Raw genomic sequence first — 18147 nt, 5'->3', positions numbered from 1 at the left:
AAATCTCAATGAAAAGTGTCAAGCTCTAAACACAGTAAAATTTCAAAGCTCTTAATGTTTTTCCCTGTATGAAGATTTTCATAGCAAACTCATAAAAGGAAACACAAAAAAATGCATATGTTACTTTGCCTTCATTTGTGGACCAGTACAAATGGGATGAAAGCTAAAAGGGCAAAGTGAAGGGTCAGAGACTAACAGGAATCTCTGCTTCAAACCAAACCTTCATCATCTGGAAACAGGAGAGAAACATCTGAGTGTACAGATGATTACAGGATAACTGTGAGCCACCAATGTCACTGGTTGTGAAAGAAGTCATTGATCCTTGGGTGTATCAGGCAAAATACCACTAATGAAGATAGGAAACATTCATGCTGCTGGAGAAGATGTTTGAAATCTGAACTGGAACAGCATGTAACACCAATTGGAAAAGAAAAAATCAAACTGAAATGTATACCTAAGCAGCTCTGATGATCAGAGAAGATGGCTTGGAAGCAGAGTGCAGTACATCCGGACTGAATCAGCCCATCAAAACAAGAACTGAGAGGACTGTTGTCTTAAAAAACATGAGGAGTTTAACACACAAGAAGAGAGGAAAACTAAACTCAAGGATGATGCTGGCACAAAAATAAATGAGTTGTGCATGAATTTAGATGGGAAATGAGGAGAAAGTCCTGAGGGATTTTGTGGTTCTGGCTACCTAGAGCAGAAGGGCTGACTATAATGGCAGAGCTGGTCACTTACAGTACATGTTTCAATTTAGAAACCAAACAATTCCCCACTCAAATACAAGTTTAAGAGGGCTTGTACCTGTGAAACTGCATTTAGCTTTTCCTGTGTGGTGAGGAAGAATGACCAGACTGTTAGTCTGAGAAGTCTGGAAACTTCAGCATCCAGACTCTTTCCCATCCACATTGGTTTTAGGATAATACACTGAAATTCCAACTTACCTCTACTTTCATTTCTTGCTAGTTTACTGGGATAACTTCTATTCATGGGTACATATGGCTCTGGAGGTGGCAAATCAGATATCGGATGAAAAGAAAATCTGCTTTCCCATTCATCTGAAAAAATCCCATGCAATTCAATCATTAGTTTTCTGACACAGCTTAAGAAAGTAAATTGACATTAACATCATGTTTGATGCATGTTCTATGTTGCAAAATGCTTACACAGGTGAGAATGGAACCAGCATTCTCTTAGGAAGCCAGGGAAGATGATGCTTTAGGTTAGTTTGGGAATGAAATTTTTTTTAACTTTGATTGATCAATTTGCCAATTTAATGCAAAATCTCGTATCAGGAAATCAGCCATAACTCCACTAAAATAAGTGTTACTCTCCCTTTCATGTATAACAGATCTGCTTACATATATATATATATATGCTACCAGAACTGCCTAGCTTCTCCTGCTTCAGAACAGTATTTTGGTCCTGGTACAGAATTTCCTGATACTCATGTGTCATTGATATATAGAGCTCAAAAGCATCATTAAAAGCACACTCCTATAAGCATGGGGTTTTCTCTCTTAATATTTATACTGGAAGAAGAAAATTTGGGGCCATTATGCTAAAGTTTATGACAGAAAATCCGATATATAATTACTATCAAAAATGGAAAAATATGTGACTTGAAGCCGTATCTCTTTAGACTACAGAGGCCTTTTTGCTGTACTTACTGAGTCTACAGAACTCTAAAGAATAAAGCAAGCTGACCGGTTTCTCCACTGAAATAATAGGAAATGTTCCAAGAGCTCTGTTCTGCACTTGGTTTTGAAAGCCTAAGGAAGAAAGTGTGGGCTAATTTAAACTTCATCATTTCTTCACTTGCTTGCTTCAGGACTCTGCAACCATAACTTTCTTGTGATATTGTGATATTTTACTGCATAATGTAATGAACAGCTGAGTAAGTTCTACCTGGCATTTGTACATGTGGTTATTTGCTGGCATCCACTTTTTCTATGTTTACTCCCAAAGCTGCAATCAGAAACTGGTGTGTAAAGGAACTGCATGTTCTGAACCCTGCAAATGACTTGTGTAGGAAAAAATACGCCTGTGATCCTTCTGCCATACCTGATGTGTAAAGATGTTTCAAAAGTGTGAGTTACAGTTTCATTTTCTGTTTGTTTTTTCTAACCTTATAAATGTCAGAAATACCAATTTTGGCCTCCTGTAATTAACTGAAGGATTTATGTGTTCTATGCAAATAGAAAACAATTAAAAAGAAAAGCATGATGAATCTTTAAAACACAGCAATCTTGGACCTCATCTTTTCAATAAACACTAGCAGAAATAGATACTTGACATTTTCAGCAATGTTCTGACAATCCCTTCCTTCATCTGTTTTTCAGCTTTTGAGTCATCTAACTTGTTCCAACTTCCAAAGTGTCAGTGTAGCCGTGGTTTGAATTCATATTAGAGTTGAAACAATCCCCTTCCTTTTTTGAGGGTATTTTTCAAAGGGTTATTTTGGAGATTGTATTGATGACTTTGCAATTCTGCTCTAGGTAGAATATTTATCCTGTTCTTACTTGACAGGGTTAACTGAGACCCAAGTGACACCTCTGTTGGTCAGAAATCAAAGGCTGGCACTAGAAACAAAGCCTCTGTCGCAAACCTTTTTTGAGGTATTAAGGCCAAAAGCCACTACACCTTCTCTGTGGAGGACAAACAGCTGGGAGGATGGCTCACCATCACCTGGATCCTGGAAGCCGTTTCTGACAGCTGCTGAAGGTGGCGGTGGTGGCGGCGGCGCTGCTGAGCCTGGCCGGTCGGGGGGAAGCGGAGGTCGTGGTCCAGCTCTCTGGCTGTCCAGCCCTGCTCGGGAAGGCAGCTGGGGAGTAGTGGGCAAAGCCCTGGAAGTGCTTCCGTTCCTGCTTATGGGAGGAGGTGGTGGGAGCGGGCCTAGAGCAAAGCAAGAGGCAAGCACACAAATGCTGTTAACACCAGGGGTTACTATGCCAGTGGAAAGCCACTGCCTGCATTCCAAGGCCTCCCGCTAACAAAATGGGCTGTTTTAGGACCCTTGGCCCCAAGGGGTAATGGCCCTCAGCACCCACTTCCCTGCTCTCCAGGGCTCTCTAGGGATTTAGTGCTGATTTGAAGAGTACAGCTCAGAGGAGCAGGATGTATCTAAACATAAATACACTGCAGTGTCCATGTTCCCATTTCCTGTTGGGGTCGCCCCCCCGCCATGTAGCCCTGGGAGAGGGGCCCTGGGGGGACAGACACGGGGTTTCGCTGCCCCTGGTCAGCCTCGTTCCCCATGGGTTGTTTTGTGTTCCCCCGTGTGGGCAAGGACCCTCGGGTCCTGGGATTGAGCAGTTCCTCGGCAGAGCCCCGGCCATGCAGCTGGAGAAATAAACATCTCTGAAACATCTATCAAGAATCTGTCTGTCCATATATATTTCTTTTCCACGGGACTCCTGGTTTCATATATGCCTGTTACAGTAATCCCCGCTGTAACAATTTCCCTCTGTAGAGGTGCTGGTCCTTGAAGCTACTTTTAAACCACTCTAAATCGACAGTGGCCACAACAAGCAGAAGTCACAGCTGGAATTCAGGGTGCTGTGGAGGTCCAAACCGTAACACATTTCCTTTCTATGTACCATTGCAAGGCAAGAGGACGGAAGACACTTGCTACCCTCAGAGGCTCTTTGTCCATAGGGGTGGACCCTTGTGGGTGTGACAGCCAGCGTCCGCGGTGGTGCACAGGGGAGCTCAGCCCAGGAGCGGCTGCATTAAGCAGCAGCTCATCAGCTCACTCATTTATAAACAAATGGGCTGCATGACAGGTTTTTCGGTGGAGCATCTCCATCTCCCTCTAAACTGGAAACAGACCTCACACATAGACTGGCATTTCCAGTGTTTGTGTATCTGTAACTGGCAAGGATGAAACAGGTCAAATGTGAAGGCACAGCCCATGTAATACAGACCCAGGGCTGTCCTGAGGGCAGGGGGAAGGGTGCTTCTACAAGAAAAGTAAATAAAGACAGGAAAGCTGCTGCTGCCAGGGAAAGAAGTGCCCATGGTTAGGACACAAGAAGGTGAAGCAGAGGGTGTGGAGAGTTACGCATGTTCAAAAGTCTCACTACCTCTGTTTGGCACAGTTGGGCAACTGACAATTATGCTAATTTTGAATAAATGCTTCCGTGTCCTGATGAAATCTATCTACAGACATGCACTTTGAAAAAGAGAGCGGTAGATATTTTGTCTCCAGCAACAACCATTGAAACATGTTTCAAGAAACATGCTGTACTTCGTGTATTTTTGCTCCCCTTCTTATTTTACAAATTACTACAGTTTGCCTTCAGGGAATGGTTTCAAAGAATGAGAAGCATTCAGCAACTTTCAGAATAGTTTTGCTTGCTCTCTCTAAACCTAGCTAAACTTCATTGTCTATACTGAACTACTGCAGAATAGGTGTATTTATGATTAGAATGTATTGCTACAACTTCCTTCTACTTACTGAGCCAGAAGAAAGTTAGTGCAGGTTTGTTAAAACCATCTGCAAAGAGTCAACTAGGAAAGCACTGGTGGAAGGCTATCACAAAACAAACTCTTGGAAGTGACTGAATAACTGCAGACACTCTCTGCAACTTTGATCCATCCTCCTGGTCAACCGTCATGGGATTTCTCTGATTTATTTACTGCAGGCTGCACTAGCATTGTGCCATCCTCTGGGTGCACAACCAGCTCTACAAAGCACAGTTTCAGAACCACTATTTTCTGTAGCTGCACAGCTGCTGTAGGTGTTGGAGATCCAGGCTGGTTGAAGGAGCTGGAAACCAACATAGATAGCTGTCTGTGGGAGTTCCCAAGACATTCAATTCTATTGTCTAGGACTGGGCAGGCTAGAGATGATTTCTGAGTTTATTTCAAAGGATGAAATGAAAGGCAACTCTATGGAGTTTCCCAGCAGTATCTTCTGTGCTTTTCTCCTCCTGATGTTACAGGGCCTGACTGTGCCTAAATTCTCTCATCTCCAAAGGGACAACTATCAGGTATTAGACAGCTGAGTTACGATGTGCAATTCTTAAAAGTTATGAACAACAGCTGTCACAGAGGACAAAGTACATTATGAAATAACTCAAAGGAAACAATTCTACTTTTAGTCTAATTTCATATCTACATATGGTAAGTAACAACACTTAGTCACACTGTAACAACTGCAATTACATTTAACAACTGCTGGCTAGGTCTTTTATTAAACCTGTTTGTATTCGACTGTGTTTGTGTCTCCCAACACGTAGAAGGTCAGGTTCCGCAAACCTCCACTGGCAAGAACACCACCATTAACTCACGCTGGTTGACTCAGGAAGTCAGATGCTGTCACCTTACCAGAAGCTTCTTTGCATCAAAGAACGTAATGGGGAAATCCCGTTTGCAACCCTTTTCAATTACAGCGATTATAATCAAAGTTACCGGATCTGCAAAAGTACACGTGAGCACACTGGTGATTCGCTGTGACTTTCCTTAAGCCACCACGATGCCCATCAACCCTCGCTTCCAACTGCAGAATCCCTAGTGCCTAACAGGGATGTCATCCTGGGATGTGTTTGTTGAGCATGTGAAGCCGGTGCGGGCATGGCAAGACACCCTCGCCCCGTGCCATCTGTCCCGGCCGAAGCACCCTGGCCCCGTGCCACCTGTTCCCGCTCCCTACCTGAGCGGCCGGGCGGGTCTCTGACGGGCGGCGGCGGCCTCTCGCCGGGCGGCGGGGGCAGCGGTCCGGAGCGGCCCCCGCCGGGCGCCGGGCACGACCCCAGCGAGATGTTCCTCTGCGGCAGCCGCGGCATCTCGTCGCCGCCGGCGGGGGCGGGCGGGACCGGGGGCGGCCCCGGCCTGCTGGGGGGCAGCGGGGGCGCCGGGGCGCCGAGGGCGGGCCGGGGGGCGGCGGGCACGGGCGGCTTGCTGTTCTGCGGCGGCGGCGGCGGCAGAGACGCCTCCCGAGCGGCGGGCGGCCGGTGCCCGGCGGGGGGCGGCGGCGGGGGCGGCGGCTTGTCCTCCGCCGGCCGGCCCGGGGTGGGCGGCAGCGGCGGCCGACCCGAGAACGGGGACGCCGCGCCGGGGCCGGGCTGCCGGAGGGGCCCGGCCGACCCCGCGCCCCGGCTGCCCGGGAAGGGCGGGGGCGAGGGCCCCAAGCTGGGCTGCCGGTTCAGCCCCGGTACCGGCGGCGACCCCCGGTTGTGCAGGCTGGAGGCGATGGGTCGGGGCGTGCTGGGCACCGGCGGCGGTGCCGCCTCGGGCTTCGAGCCGGCGTCGGGCCTCGGCGGCGGCACGCGGCTCCTCTGCGGGTCCGGGACGGCGGTGCGCGGCCCCGAGGGCGGCCCCGGGAAGCGCGGCGGGCCGCTCGGCGGGCAGAAGGGCTTGGCGGCGGCGGAGCGGCCTCCGGGCGGCAGGACGGGCGGGCGGCCTCCCCCGGCGTCTGTGGACACAGGAGAGAGAGCATCAGCACCGTCGCATCGAGTCTGCGGTTCCGAACGGGCCGCGTCCCGAGACTGCGAGCGGCCAGGGCGCCGCCACCCCTGCCTTGAGGCTCAGCCCCAACCCCGGTACCGCTGGAGAACCACTCCAGAGGTGCCAGAGTAGTACGTGACATCCTGATATTGCTTATGAGGGACGAGTTAAGTGGCCACAAAGTAACACAAGAGGTGCGGCCGTCACACAGCAAGCAATAGAAAAGGGAGGGAAGAAATGGTGAAGAACAAGTTTTGAATACTGTCAACGTGAGAGCAAATAAATCCTAGCTTTAAAATTATGTATAACAACAGAAGTCCAGCAAAAGGCTCTTTTCAGCCTTTTCTAGTAGCTGTGATCTAAGGATCTAGTTGTGCACATCAGGAAGAAGACAGGTGGCCCTGCAGTTCAGAAGTACTGTTCTGCGATGCCAGGAGCTTTTGTATTAATACAAGTTCACAAAATAGACTGTGACACAACAAAAAATACCAGCTCTGAGATACTGTTTTTTACACACGTGCTGAAAAATTATGTTAGGTTATAAAATATGTAATATTTGTAACACTCTACAACTCCCATTGCATAGTCATTCTTCAACAAGCATGAAATCCTATGTTCTTAAACTTAAAAAACTCAGTGGCCCCAGATGTCCTTCATTTAAAGGGGCATGAGGCTTCGGGCAGCTGTTTTGTCAGCCAGAAGCACACTGCCTGCTCCAGACAAGCCTCTACCTGCAGTGTGCATACCAGCCAGCTGGGAAGCCTCACCACTCCCTAAGCAGCAAATCATGCTGCTGTGGAGCTGACACAGAAGTACTTTCCATTTGGAAAGTAGATCCTTTTTCTTGGTGCACAAGAAAGAATTAGCCTGGATCCTCCTGTGTTCCCGTCTGGTCCTGTACACCAGCAGCTAAGGCAGGATGTAATCTGCCTGACTGTACTTTGCAGGTAGCAATTCAACACTACCAGGATCTTTAGTTTTCATCAATAATGAGGAGGATGGGTGGAAAGGGAGTTTTGCTTCTCCCTCATAAAACCTAATAGTAAGAATAAACCAAGATTCAATCTGAAAATTACATTTCCTAAGAGCCTACAATACTTGATGGGTTTTTCAATCCCAGCAGGTAATTTAGTGCTATGAAGGTTTAAAGCAATGTCATTTTTTCCCACTGAAAATTCAAGGTCTTTCTTACCAGCATCTCGACTCGCAGCAGATCTGAGCTTTGGCATTCCTGCTTGAAAAAGGCCTCCAAGGCCAGGTGGTCCACCTCCACTGAAGCCACCACCACTGCCACCACCAAAACCCCCGCCACTGCCACCGCCACCTCCTCCAAAGCCACCGCCACCACCTCCACCAGATCCTTTGGGTTCTGTTGGGAAAAAAAATCCCCCATATTAGTGAAGCAAGATTGATCCTGCAAAGTCACCTCTTTCATTAGAGTAATGCTTGTAGCTGGGGAAAAATGGATGAACTTTCAAAACACACAAGGTTTGGGTCATCAGAGCTACCACCATCCCACTGCCACTGCATCATGGAGGTGGTGGTGGTGCAGTAACTGTGGTGGTGCAGTAACCATAATAACCACAGCCTCTCTGTTTTATTAAGCCATCACTTTAGTCTGCTATAGACTGGACAGCAGAGCAAATTGCTGCAGAGAATTTGGAACTGAGCATGGATGGGACTTCTGAGAATATCATGTAGTCTTTGTTAGCATCTTAGTTGCTTATTTCCGTTTCTTCCTACTTTTTCTCTCTTATCCTTCTCCTCCACTCCCCCCAGAGACAGGGCAATCTCATGGGAAAAAGGGAAGGAAGGCAGAGGGTCCTTCCTCTTGAAGGTGTCTCTCGGGATCACTGCTGGGAATGTACAGAACTCTCTCGTTATTGATGACATTGCAACATATCCACTTATTTGAACAAAGCCTAGTAGGGATGGAGATGCCATTCCGGTAGGTTCAGAAGTGCAGTGACAGGATCATTAGCTGTTAATGTTTCCAATAGGCAGGAATTATTTTAACTGCCCTCCCCCTTTCTCTCCCATTTCTCTCTAATGTCAGTATTTCTGCTGTGACAGTTGAATTGCCAAAAGTAAAATGAAGTGTTTCCACAACTACAATACAAAGAAGAGCCCCATTCAGAGCATCACTGCAAAATGAGCAGGTGCACAGGTTGGGGTATCTTGTGGTGATCAGCTCTCAGATGCTGGGCTACATGGGCTAAGATCAGTTGCTTAATTTCTTGGAATCTTGATTTCCACAACTTTGGGTGGGTAAAAATTTCACTGACTTCAAAGTAATTAAAACCTGTGGATGAAAAGCACTTGTAAAAATTTCCCTACGAAAAAAGGAAGATTGTATCCACAGGGGAATGTTTCACATTATCCCTCTCTTTCTTAAGCATGTCAGCTCAGTTCGGCTCTGACTCAGACAGGGTGTGAACCTCTGGAGAAATGCTGTTTAGTCTTTCATCATTATTTGTTAATTCATGTAAACAAGACAATAGGCTGCATCATTTTTATCTTACTGTTTACCCCCTCCTTTAATCCCCTCCAGCTCATTACAATAACTAGACTATGTAACTTGACATTCAGAGATAATCTTTAAAAACTAGCTGGCTGATAGCAGGATTGTATCTAAATTTTAAAAATTATTTTCATTTGGTCACACTTCTCTGGGCATTTCTTTCTTTCCTCATCATGTTCCTATCACAGTCCAGCCTTTAATTTCATGGCCAAACCTAGACTGAAGCATATCACATTTGCTAATCTGTCTGTAGAAGAGTCTTTTCTCCTTAGGTAATGAATGCTGTTCCTCTGTCAGCACAGGCCTATGTTCCTGTTTCTGTTCTGTCTTCCCAATACTTCCCAATCTGCTGCATGGACTTCCCCAGCCTCCTCTCGGCACCTACCAAGATGTGCTGTGAGACACAGCAGCAGCACAGCTGGAAAGAGAGCTTATTTCCATTCAGGTAAGGAGAGTCACTGCCTTGTGCAGTACTGCTGGGAAGGCTGAGCAGCACGGCTCAGCCAAAAAGATAACACCCCTGAGTCACTCCAGGAGTGGCACAACTGCATGCAGCAGTGACACACAGGTAGACCTGTGGCTTCTGGCTCTGGTTTTGCTCTAAGTGATCCTGGAGGCAATGGTGTCATGCCAGGCATGCATTTATTCTTATATTGTTTATACAAAAGTAGAGTCTGACATTCCACTTTATTCTCTGCCCTCTCCTCAGTCCTTATGGGGGTTTTGTTTGCCTGATCTGCTGCAGGTCCTCAGCAGAACTCCTGGTAGGGCTTACGTAGTTTTCTGATATAAGCAAACAGGAAAATAAATCACTTTATGAGAATTAGCAAACAAATTAGCATTCACATTTCATAAGCAGTACTTGATTTCTCAGCTGACTGTTCATTCATGATGAACAGAATTTATTTCTATGCACGCCAATTTCTGGCACTTTCTTTTATCTACTCTCATGGCAATTCATCTGATGATATACAAAATAATTTTCTGCTTTCAGATATGTAGAACCATTCATGCCTACAGAAATTCCAACATGCAGAATCATACTTACTGTCTAGAATTGGAGCACTTCTGTCATTAGTAACAGTCTTCTTGAGCTTTTTTCCTTTGGTAATATCAGATAATAGAGCATTTCTCCCTGCTTGTTCTGACCTGCTCAGAGATGGCTTTTCAGTATTTGCCTGCAAAACAAAGATTAAAAATAAGGAGGCAAAATAAACCTCAGCTTCTACATACAAAGTTTTTCTCAAATAGGAGTGGGTAGGTAGCATGTCACGTCTAGTTTTGTGAATGATATTAAAGGTACGTGGCCTTGTTACTGACTTGAAGTCCCCAACACTACTGCTATTCTAACCCACATTATTCATCAGAAACATAACACTTCTATGTGAATTCACCTTTTTTTAACTCATGATTTAGAGTCTCTGATTTTTTAAAGCCAAGGCATATCTGTGGCAAATTGCCATCTTGGAGACTGAACAAGAACTGTCTACACACATAACTTCATTATACAAGAAGGTGGACATTCTTAAAAGTTGTAGTGAAATACAAATTCTAGATAAGTCAGAGCAAAGACGGACCTTTGTCTACTATTTTAGCTTTGACAGAAATACTTCAAAATGGCAATCACCACTTCAATAATATTGACCTCTCCATATAGACAAAATAAAACCTTTGGACGTAAGAGGTTTGTCTCAATGGTCCTCTCTTTTCATTTTATGTTTTGGTGACACAGTTTTTCAAGAAAGGACAAAAAACCTCCAAACAATACACTTACATGCACATATACATGCACATATATATGGCTCTTTCTTCTAGGAAATGGTTCTGGAAACACTTTCTAACTTATCAGATCAGTGTTATGGAGATTTCCTGAAAGGTGGGAAGAGTTGTCATGGAGAGACCAAGCAGAGTCCGTATACTGTTTGTGGTGGAAAATGAGGGAAAGACTCTTGAGCGACACAGCCCATTCTGTGTAATCAGCTAGGGTTTTTCACTGAAAATATCTGGGTACTTTAAAATGGCATTTCAAGAAGCCTCTTCCTTCTTGTCAGTGAGGTGGCTGACTGTTGGGAGGGCAAGCACAGCACAAGCCCTATTCCAGTTTAAGCTTAAGTCAGGTCCGACGTAGTTTCACCCACCATGTTGTGTCAGCAGTGGATCCCGTGCTCTGATACCACAGGCTGGCTGAGGGAGCTGTGCTAGCTAAGAGCAATCCTTACCAAATTTAAACAATAGGACCGAGTTTTGCCATCTCAAGTCACATAAGTACCGGAGCAGAACAAGAGACAAGGTGGGAGTACAGGTCTGGAGAAAGGCAAGGGGATAGCAAGACTTCAACTCCCCTGACTTAGACAAGCTGTTGCCTCTCCACCAGATCAGCCACCAGTGTGGGAGGAATAAAAGGATGGAGAATTAGAGTGGATAGTGACACCCACATGAGCACTGGAAGGCAGTGGAAGCGATGGTCCTTCTTGCAGGGTCAGTGATCAACCATAAACAAAATGTTGGAGAGCTTTCCCCAAATATCATGGATACCCTCATCCACACCTCAGTATCTCTGGACATCCTATTCAATGTGACAAGCAGCAGCAGAGAACAGTGCATCATTTACCTCCTGTAAAACTTACCAAGGCCAATGTTGGGGGTGGAGGGGGGGCTGGAGGGGGAGGCACAGGCATGGTGGAAGGCTGAGTTCTGTCTGCTCTCGCTAAGAAACCTGCACAGCAAAACACAAACACACAAGGTCCAGAGATTAATACATCTTAATAAATAAATTTCTACTCAGCTAAAAAACATCCTTGCAGCTAACAGGTTTATATTCTACATTTCTGAGTCTAAATAATCTGTAAAAAGCATTTTATATTTAATTGTATGGAAACCAGCTGCATATTTAAACAGGGGTTCCCTACATGATCCCCAGTGCCATATAAACTCATAGATACACACATCCAGTTTTGAACACTTACACAATCCATGCATTGCTATGGCAGTGCACAAAATGCAGTAACCAAATTGAACTCTGTTAAATCCAACAATCTTGTTCCCATGGAAGTGCTTCAGGATAGTCCCATAGCTATGCCATCAACCCTTACTTCAAGAAGGCATCATACTTTAAGATCATACTCAGAAGATGCTGACCTGTTAAATCCCTTTAGTTGCTAAGAGTCCCACACCTACACTGTTATGGGTAGAGTGGAATAGCAGAGCTCTAGAATGGACTCATGCTTCTTCCTCTCTCCCTGCTTGCTCTGAAGATCCCAAGCTCCATCATCATATTTGAATGCACCTTCCTCCTCCTCAGAAGCAGCACACAGAGTCATGTTCTGGGTATTCTCCCTGAGGAGGAAGAGCAAGCAGGCAGCCTGGCCTCTCAGCTGCAGGCTACTGCAGAGAGAAAAGCCTTGCTGCTAAAGCTCAGCCTTTTACAAGCTTCCCTGACAGAGACCAGGCTCCCACTCTTCCCCACCCCAAACTGAACTTTCAGCCTCAGGCAATCCTAGGAGGGTCACACCTGAGATACAGAACTTTATTGCAAGAAAATTACGGAACAACAGCAGCAACAACAAAGTCCAAGTGTCAAGGACTATTTTTTCAAGTCACAAGGGCTTTTTGTGGCATTTTGGCACACAGCCCCTATCAGGGGCTTTAGGGTATTTCTAATGGTGCTATGGCATTTCAGCATGTGCTTTATTCTTTTATCTGAGCTTTCACCTGTGCTGGCCATTCACTTGAGCCACCTTTAGTAACAATGATTTGCCACCACTTTTATAATGTTTGCATAAGACAAGTAAAGACAGTGGGAATAGGAATAAGGGTAATTCTCCAGACAACCCCAGGCTGACAGCTGAGGTCGCCAGGGCAGTTATTTACAAGAATACACAGCTCTTACTTTTTAAAGTAACTTAATTGTTTTCGATGAAACCAAGGGGAAGTGTAATAGCACAGTATCTGTCACACCAACAACTAAAAAGACCATTAGGAAAATGTGCTGACTTAAACAAAATGGCATTTGCAGTGAGTCACCACCTACGAAGTAATGGCTCTGACATGATCCATGATATCGGTGTCAGAAAAAAACTGTTAAAAGTACAGATTTATCTCATCAGATGCTCATGCTTCAAAAGAGTTAGAACACAGCTATAATCCCCCTTCCCCGCTAAAAAAAATTGCTGAGCTACCTTCCTCAGAAGAAATATTTTCTGAAATAAGACTTTAATGGATATTGTGTCAAGTCTTTAGGGAGAAAGGAGTCAGACACATCACCCATAGCTCTGGCTAATTATCTAGAAAAATCATCGAGTTCAAAGTGGTGTGAGGCACTAGTGTCTGTAGGTTTTCTTCTCTTGTACTGCAGAAACTGTTTCCAGTTGCTGCGAAAGAGCGAGCAGAGCAGAGGGGAAGCTGGCGGATAGACAGACTGACAAAGAGGAAACTGTGTGAAGCCAAGCCTACACAGTGCTGTGCAAATGCACACATTCACAAAGTCCTGCAAACAGACCAGCCCGCTCTCATCAGTCCTCTGCTGCATTACTGAACATCCTAAGCTCCTCCAGAGAAACAACAGCTTCATATTCAGAGCATCTGCTTGAATTAAGTTATATTCCCATCTTCCAAATTTGTAGCTCTCAGTTGTTACATAAAACTCTGCACAAGGTCCTATCCTTTCCCAATCAGCATATTCTAAATGCAATATTTGAAATCTGAAACTTATTAAAAGCACCAAGACTAATGCTGCTTTGTTCTTAAGCTTCCTGTTTAAAAAAATAGTCAACAGGAAAATTATTTCTTACAGTAGACCACAACCATCCTGTTTCTTAACACAGTCTTTTCACAGCTGCGGTTGTCTCTAGCTTAACTGTGCCACGAGGATATTTCACCAAGCTTTTAACTGCTTCATCTGATTAAAAAGAGAAATTCTGCTTTCCTGCACTGCTTTGCTAACAGGTCAAAGCAGTCTAGATAATGTACCATGAGTCTCCTTGGCACTCCATGTGTCACAGGAAAGTTTCTGGAGCAGGCAGAATACAGTTTGGTTTGATATCAGACTTTTAAACGAATCCCTTAAGGCAGCTCAGACCTGAATGCAGCAAGTGAGCCAGGTGGTCTGTGAAGCGCTTTCTGACTTGTCTACCTCCCTGTCAGTTAGAGACTGTTTCCTGCTTGGGCTGCTCTGTTCTACTTTTCTTCCCTTTTAACTGGGTTGTTTTAGATCAGCTTCTTAAGGAATTGGCGGCATAAAGAGGAAGTAAGGTGATGCTTGAAGCCTGAGTTTTCTAAGGGGAAGCCACCACCCACAGACATATCCAGCTTCTCCAAAACCCTCCCTGCACACATTATTTGCAAGGAGGCAGTGGGGAGAAAGGCACTAGGTGTTCCCTCCTTCCCTATCCCATCTTACATGTACCTATAGTCAACTGCTGCACACTAGCTAGCACTTCTGATACTGAAGGGCTCTGTCAACAGAACTGCTATGGAAATTAGGTACACACTGGTGAGCTTAGCATTTTGCTACTGTTGAGCAAGCTCTATGGCCCTCAGAGACAGGCTGGAAAACAGCGTTTTGGAAGCACAGGACAAACTTCTGTAATAAACTGAACTCTAGCAAAACTGGCCTGAATTTAACACGAGCATCCTGAAGGGTTGTTTACTCATGGTATTCTAGAGCACACACTTCCTTTAGGAGCCATCAGAAAAGAGATCACATGGTGTGACGGAGAAACATGTGTGCCCACACAAAAACATTTAATGCATACACTTACAGAGCCTGTAAAACACCCTAGATCATCAAATTTTGGTTTAAAACCAAAGCTGCTTCACTCTTGTCACTCTGACTCTGCTTCTGCTGATAAAAAAGAAATTTTTAGAAACTCAAGCTGAAACTTTGCAGGAAAAAACAGCACCTCTGTCTTTGAAGCTCTAACTCACCCTTGCTGTTCGGTTGTTAGATTATGTACAATCTATTTCTTTGCCTGACTTACTGTAAGCAAAAATGAAAGAGGTGCTCTCTGGATTTTAAAATTTGATCACTATAAGCCTATATGAAGAATAATAATGTTCTGAAGAGATGCAGTGACCTGGTGACTTGCTGCCACAGCACATGGCAGTGCTGGGGGCTGCCCTTGGGATGAGCAGCACCTCTTGGGCTGCAGAACCAAAGCAGCTGAGTCAGCACACTGCTGAACTCAAACTGTGCAGCTGCTTTCATAACCATTTCACAGGATCACTCTTTCTCACAGAGCATAGAGATGTCCTGAGATGTTAAGTGTAACTCTGCAATTAGAGGAAAGCTTTGGTTACTGTTCTACACTTCTGCAATGGACTCGGATAATTATTTGTTCTTGGTCAATGAGAAAGAGCTGAATTTAAGAAACAGACATTATGTTAAATTGCTAACAGCTGACACTATAAAATACCCGAAATAGTAACCAATCCACCTGCTAATAAATGTTACCCACCAAATTTGTTAATAACCAAGTTTCTTATAATGCTTGGTACTGCAGGGTATTGGAAAGGACCTGGTTGCAAAAGACAAAGGCTGAAGACGCATTGGTACTTGGAAACCGAGGACACATGTCCTAGCATATTTTCTGGGCAGCAGTGTAAATTATCACAGGTGTTCAGAAGCTCTTTAGAAGTGTTACGTCTAGGTGAGTGTTGGAGGTGCGGCAGAAAGGATTGCAGTAACTAACCCGTGGATGTACACCGCAGCATCAGCCACTGAGCCCCAAGCACAGAGCTCTGTACTGTCAGCAAGAGAGAAGGATTTCCACAGCTGGCAGTGGCAGCTGCTCTCCCACCGTGTGGCGGGTGCCAGCAGCACTGTGCCCAGCGCCGGTTCCTCCGAAGATCCAGCCCACCCACTCGCTCTGGGCTGCCAGTGCCATGAACAGGCACCACCACTGCAATCCTCACCCTCCCTGCCTGGCCTTGGCCACAACTCCGGGGCTGGGGAAGCCTGCTGCAGCCTTCCCAAGAGGGGCGTGCACAGAGCCCGTGTCTGCTGCCTCCGGAGAAAGCCACCCTCGCTGCTAGCAAATGAGAGGCTCCAAAGCTGCCCAAGTAAATACCTGCATAAGAAACTCTAATTTCTGCAAACTACCAGGCACATGCATAGTCACCATCAGGAATGATATTAAAATGCTATGCTATGCATAATGATAAAGACTCCTTTCTTTTAAAAGCCAAAATAGAGGAGAGAGGAAGTATACATCGTGTTCTGCAAAGAACCCCTTGCTCTGCAAAGCAGTCCATAAAGAGCAACGAGCAAAAACGGCACTACACTGAATCTTGTGAAACACAAATTTTGGGCACTTCACATTTAATTTGGTATTTCAGAAATCATTCCAGGAGCATTACAAATGCTAAGGAGAAACGTGACCTTTATTGTGGGATGGACAGTGTGAACAACCAGAGTGCAAGTGCATGGTTTGTATCTGGTCAGCTGTTTGAGCTGCTTGAAGGCCCTCCCTCTTAAACATTGAGTCAGAGACAGACAGACACCCACTGTGATTAATCATTTCCTGCATGATTAATTTCCAAGCAAAAAAAAGAGGAAGGAACAAACAACTGTAGAATTAGATAGAATTGATAAATTTAAGGGGAAAAAAACCTGAAGTTGCCAATTAAAATGCTGACTGCTCCCCTATGCAAAAGGACCCAACTTCCAAACCAGCGTCGACTCGGTCCTTCCAAAATGCATTACTTTCTCCGAATCAAAGAAGGGTTTGTTTGGGTTTTTTTACATCTGAATTTGAGAAAATTGGGTTGCATTACCAAGTACTTTAGTAAGGTAGCCCTCGAAACAAAAAGGACAGCTAACTGTAAACACATTACAAAGTAGTTGGAAAATCACTTACAGTCAGTTTTATACAGACCACAATATTTTTCATGAATCATTTTTTTAACAGAGTACTGAGCTATTAAACTTTTTTGCCAAAAACAGTTACAGTGACATCAGGAAAGTTGATCGCCCCTGCTCCCACTTTCCTTGGCAGACCTGAGTGATTAGGAGGTCTACATGTCCCACATTCCACCACCACATCCTCCCAAGGCCAGAGGGGCTGCCTGCCCCAAGAGTCAGTCCAGGAGTGTGGCACAGTGTGAATGAGAACTTTAGAGGATGCTGAAGGTGCTCCTCCTATGCAACACCATGCCAGTAAATCCCCCCTGAAAAAATCAGGTATTTTTCTTCTCTTTTTATTAGAGTTTCTAAATATATATAAATCTATAAACAGATCATACAGATAGATGAATTTAAGTCCCTAAAGAGTTCAACAAGGGTACCAAACCAAATTCAGCTGAGCATGAAGTTACCAGAAGATACTGAAGAAGAATTCCCTTATAGGGTGAAGAAAGAATATTTACAAGACTCTCTGGCCTCAATCACTTGCACGTGGAGGAGTGAAAGCCTGTCTGGCACTCAAGTAACCTGATACAAGTTTTAATTGAGATACTGGGGACTGCTGTATAACAAGCCTATACTCAGCAGGAGAGCCTGGATTTTCGTTGTCCTGAGACAAAACTTTTGAATCTGAGGAGCTCCTGGGGAACAAAGTGATATCTAAAATGTTACTGTCCGTATTTTTGGGTCCTTTAATACCAGTGACTGGTCTTTTAAGAATAGTTTTTGGCTGAGAAGACAATCCTTTTGGTGCAAGGATTATAAGACTTTGTGCCTGAGATAGGACATTGCAAGGGTGTGAGAATGTAAATTGTCCTATCCTGTCTGGAGGAAGCTGTGGTTGCAAAAGGAGGCACTAACTTCTCACCCTTAAAACCACTTGCAGAGATCTGGACAACCAAAAGAGAGACCAACAGAGAAGAAGTTACTCTGGATGTCTGAGACACAGGGAAATTCTGGGGAGCTGCCGCTGCCAGAGAGAGGAAACCGATTTTATTGGGGACTTTTGGCATTTCAAGGAAACTCTCTGCGGTACCCGAAATGAGTGTTTTGAGCATGCCTTTCCACCACACTGAAAAACACCACCCCTTACACACAACACCAGGACAGAGGAGCTGTACCAGTCAGCAATGGAGAGCTCTTGCCTAGACCCAGAGGTGCCTTTCTTTTTCCACAAACTGCCATTGGAGGGATGGTGGATGATAAGCTTTATTCACATGCACATGTGAAGTGGATGAGGCCTACGTGGCCCTGAAATAGGATTTGGCCCAAG

General features: G+C 45.1%; 1 protein-coding gene across 2 annotated transcripts in view; it reads right to left on the bottom strand.

Moving 5' to 3' along the window:
• WIPF1 (WAS/WASL interacting protein family member 1) overlaps positions 1 to 18147 on the bottom strand; it is a 56241-nt gene that overhangs the window by 5172 nt on the left and 32922 nt on the right. Inside the window, exons 3-8 of one of the 2 annotated variants that reach the window (XM_082285493.1) lie at positions 11602 to 11690; positions 10023 to 10152; positions 7646 to 7822; positions 5660 to 6421; positions 2686 to 2898; positions 948 to 1061 (exon numbers count right to left, since the gene is read on the bottom strand). In XM_082285493.1, the coding sequence (XP_082141619.1) occupies positions 948 to 1061; positions 2686 to 2898; positions 5660 to 6421; positions 7646 to 7822; positions 10023 to 10152; positions 11602 to 11652 (1447 nt within the window). In that variant the 5' untranslated portion in view covers positions 11653 to 11690. The remainder of the gene's footprint in view (positions 1 to 947; positions 1062 to 2685; positions 2899 to 5659; positions 6422 to 7645; positions 7823 to 10022; positions 10153 to 11601; positions 11691 to 18147) is intronic. The other variant, XM_082285494.1, reaches the window with a different exon arrangement.

This window comes from Coloeus monedula (assembly GCF_965178545.1).
Source record: "Coloeus monedula genome assembly, chromosome: 7".
Classification (NCBI taxonomy): Eukaryota; Metazoa; Chordata; class Aves; order Passeriformes; family Corvidae; genus Coloeus; species Coloeus monedula.
The sequence above is the reverse complement of the archived record's forward strand: the minus strand, read 5'-3'. Positions and strand labels throughout refer to the sequence as shown.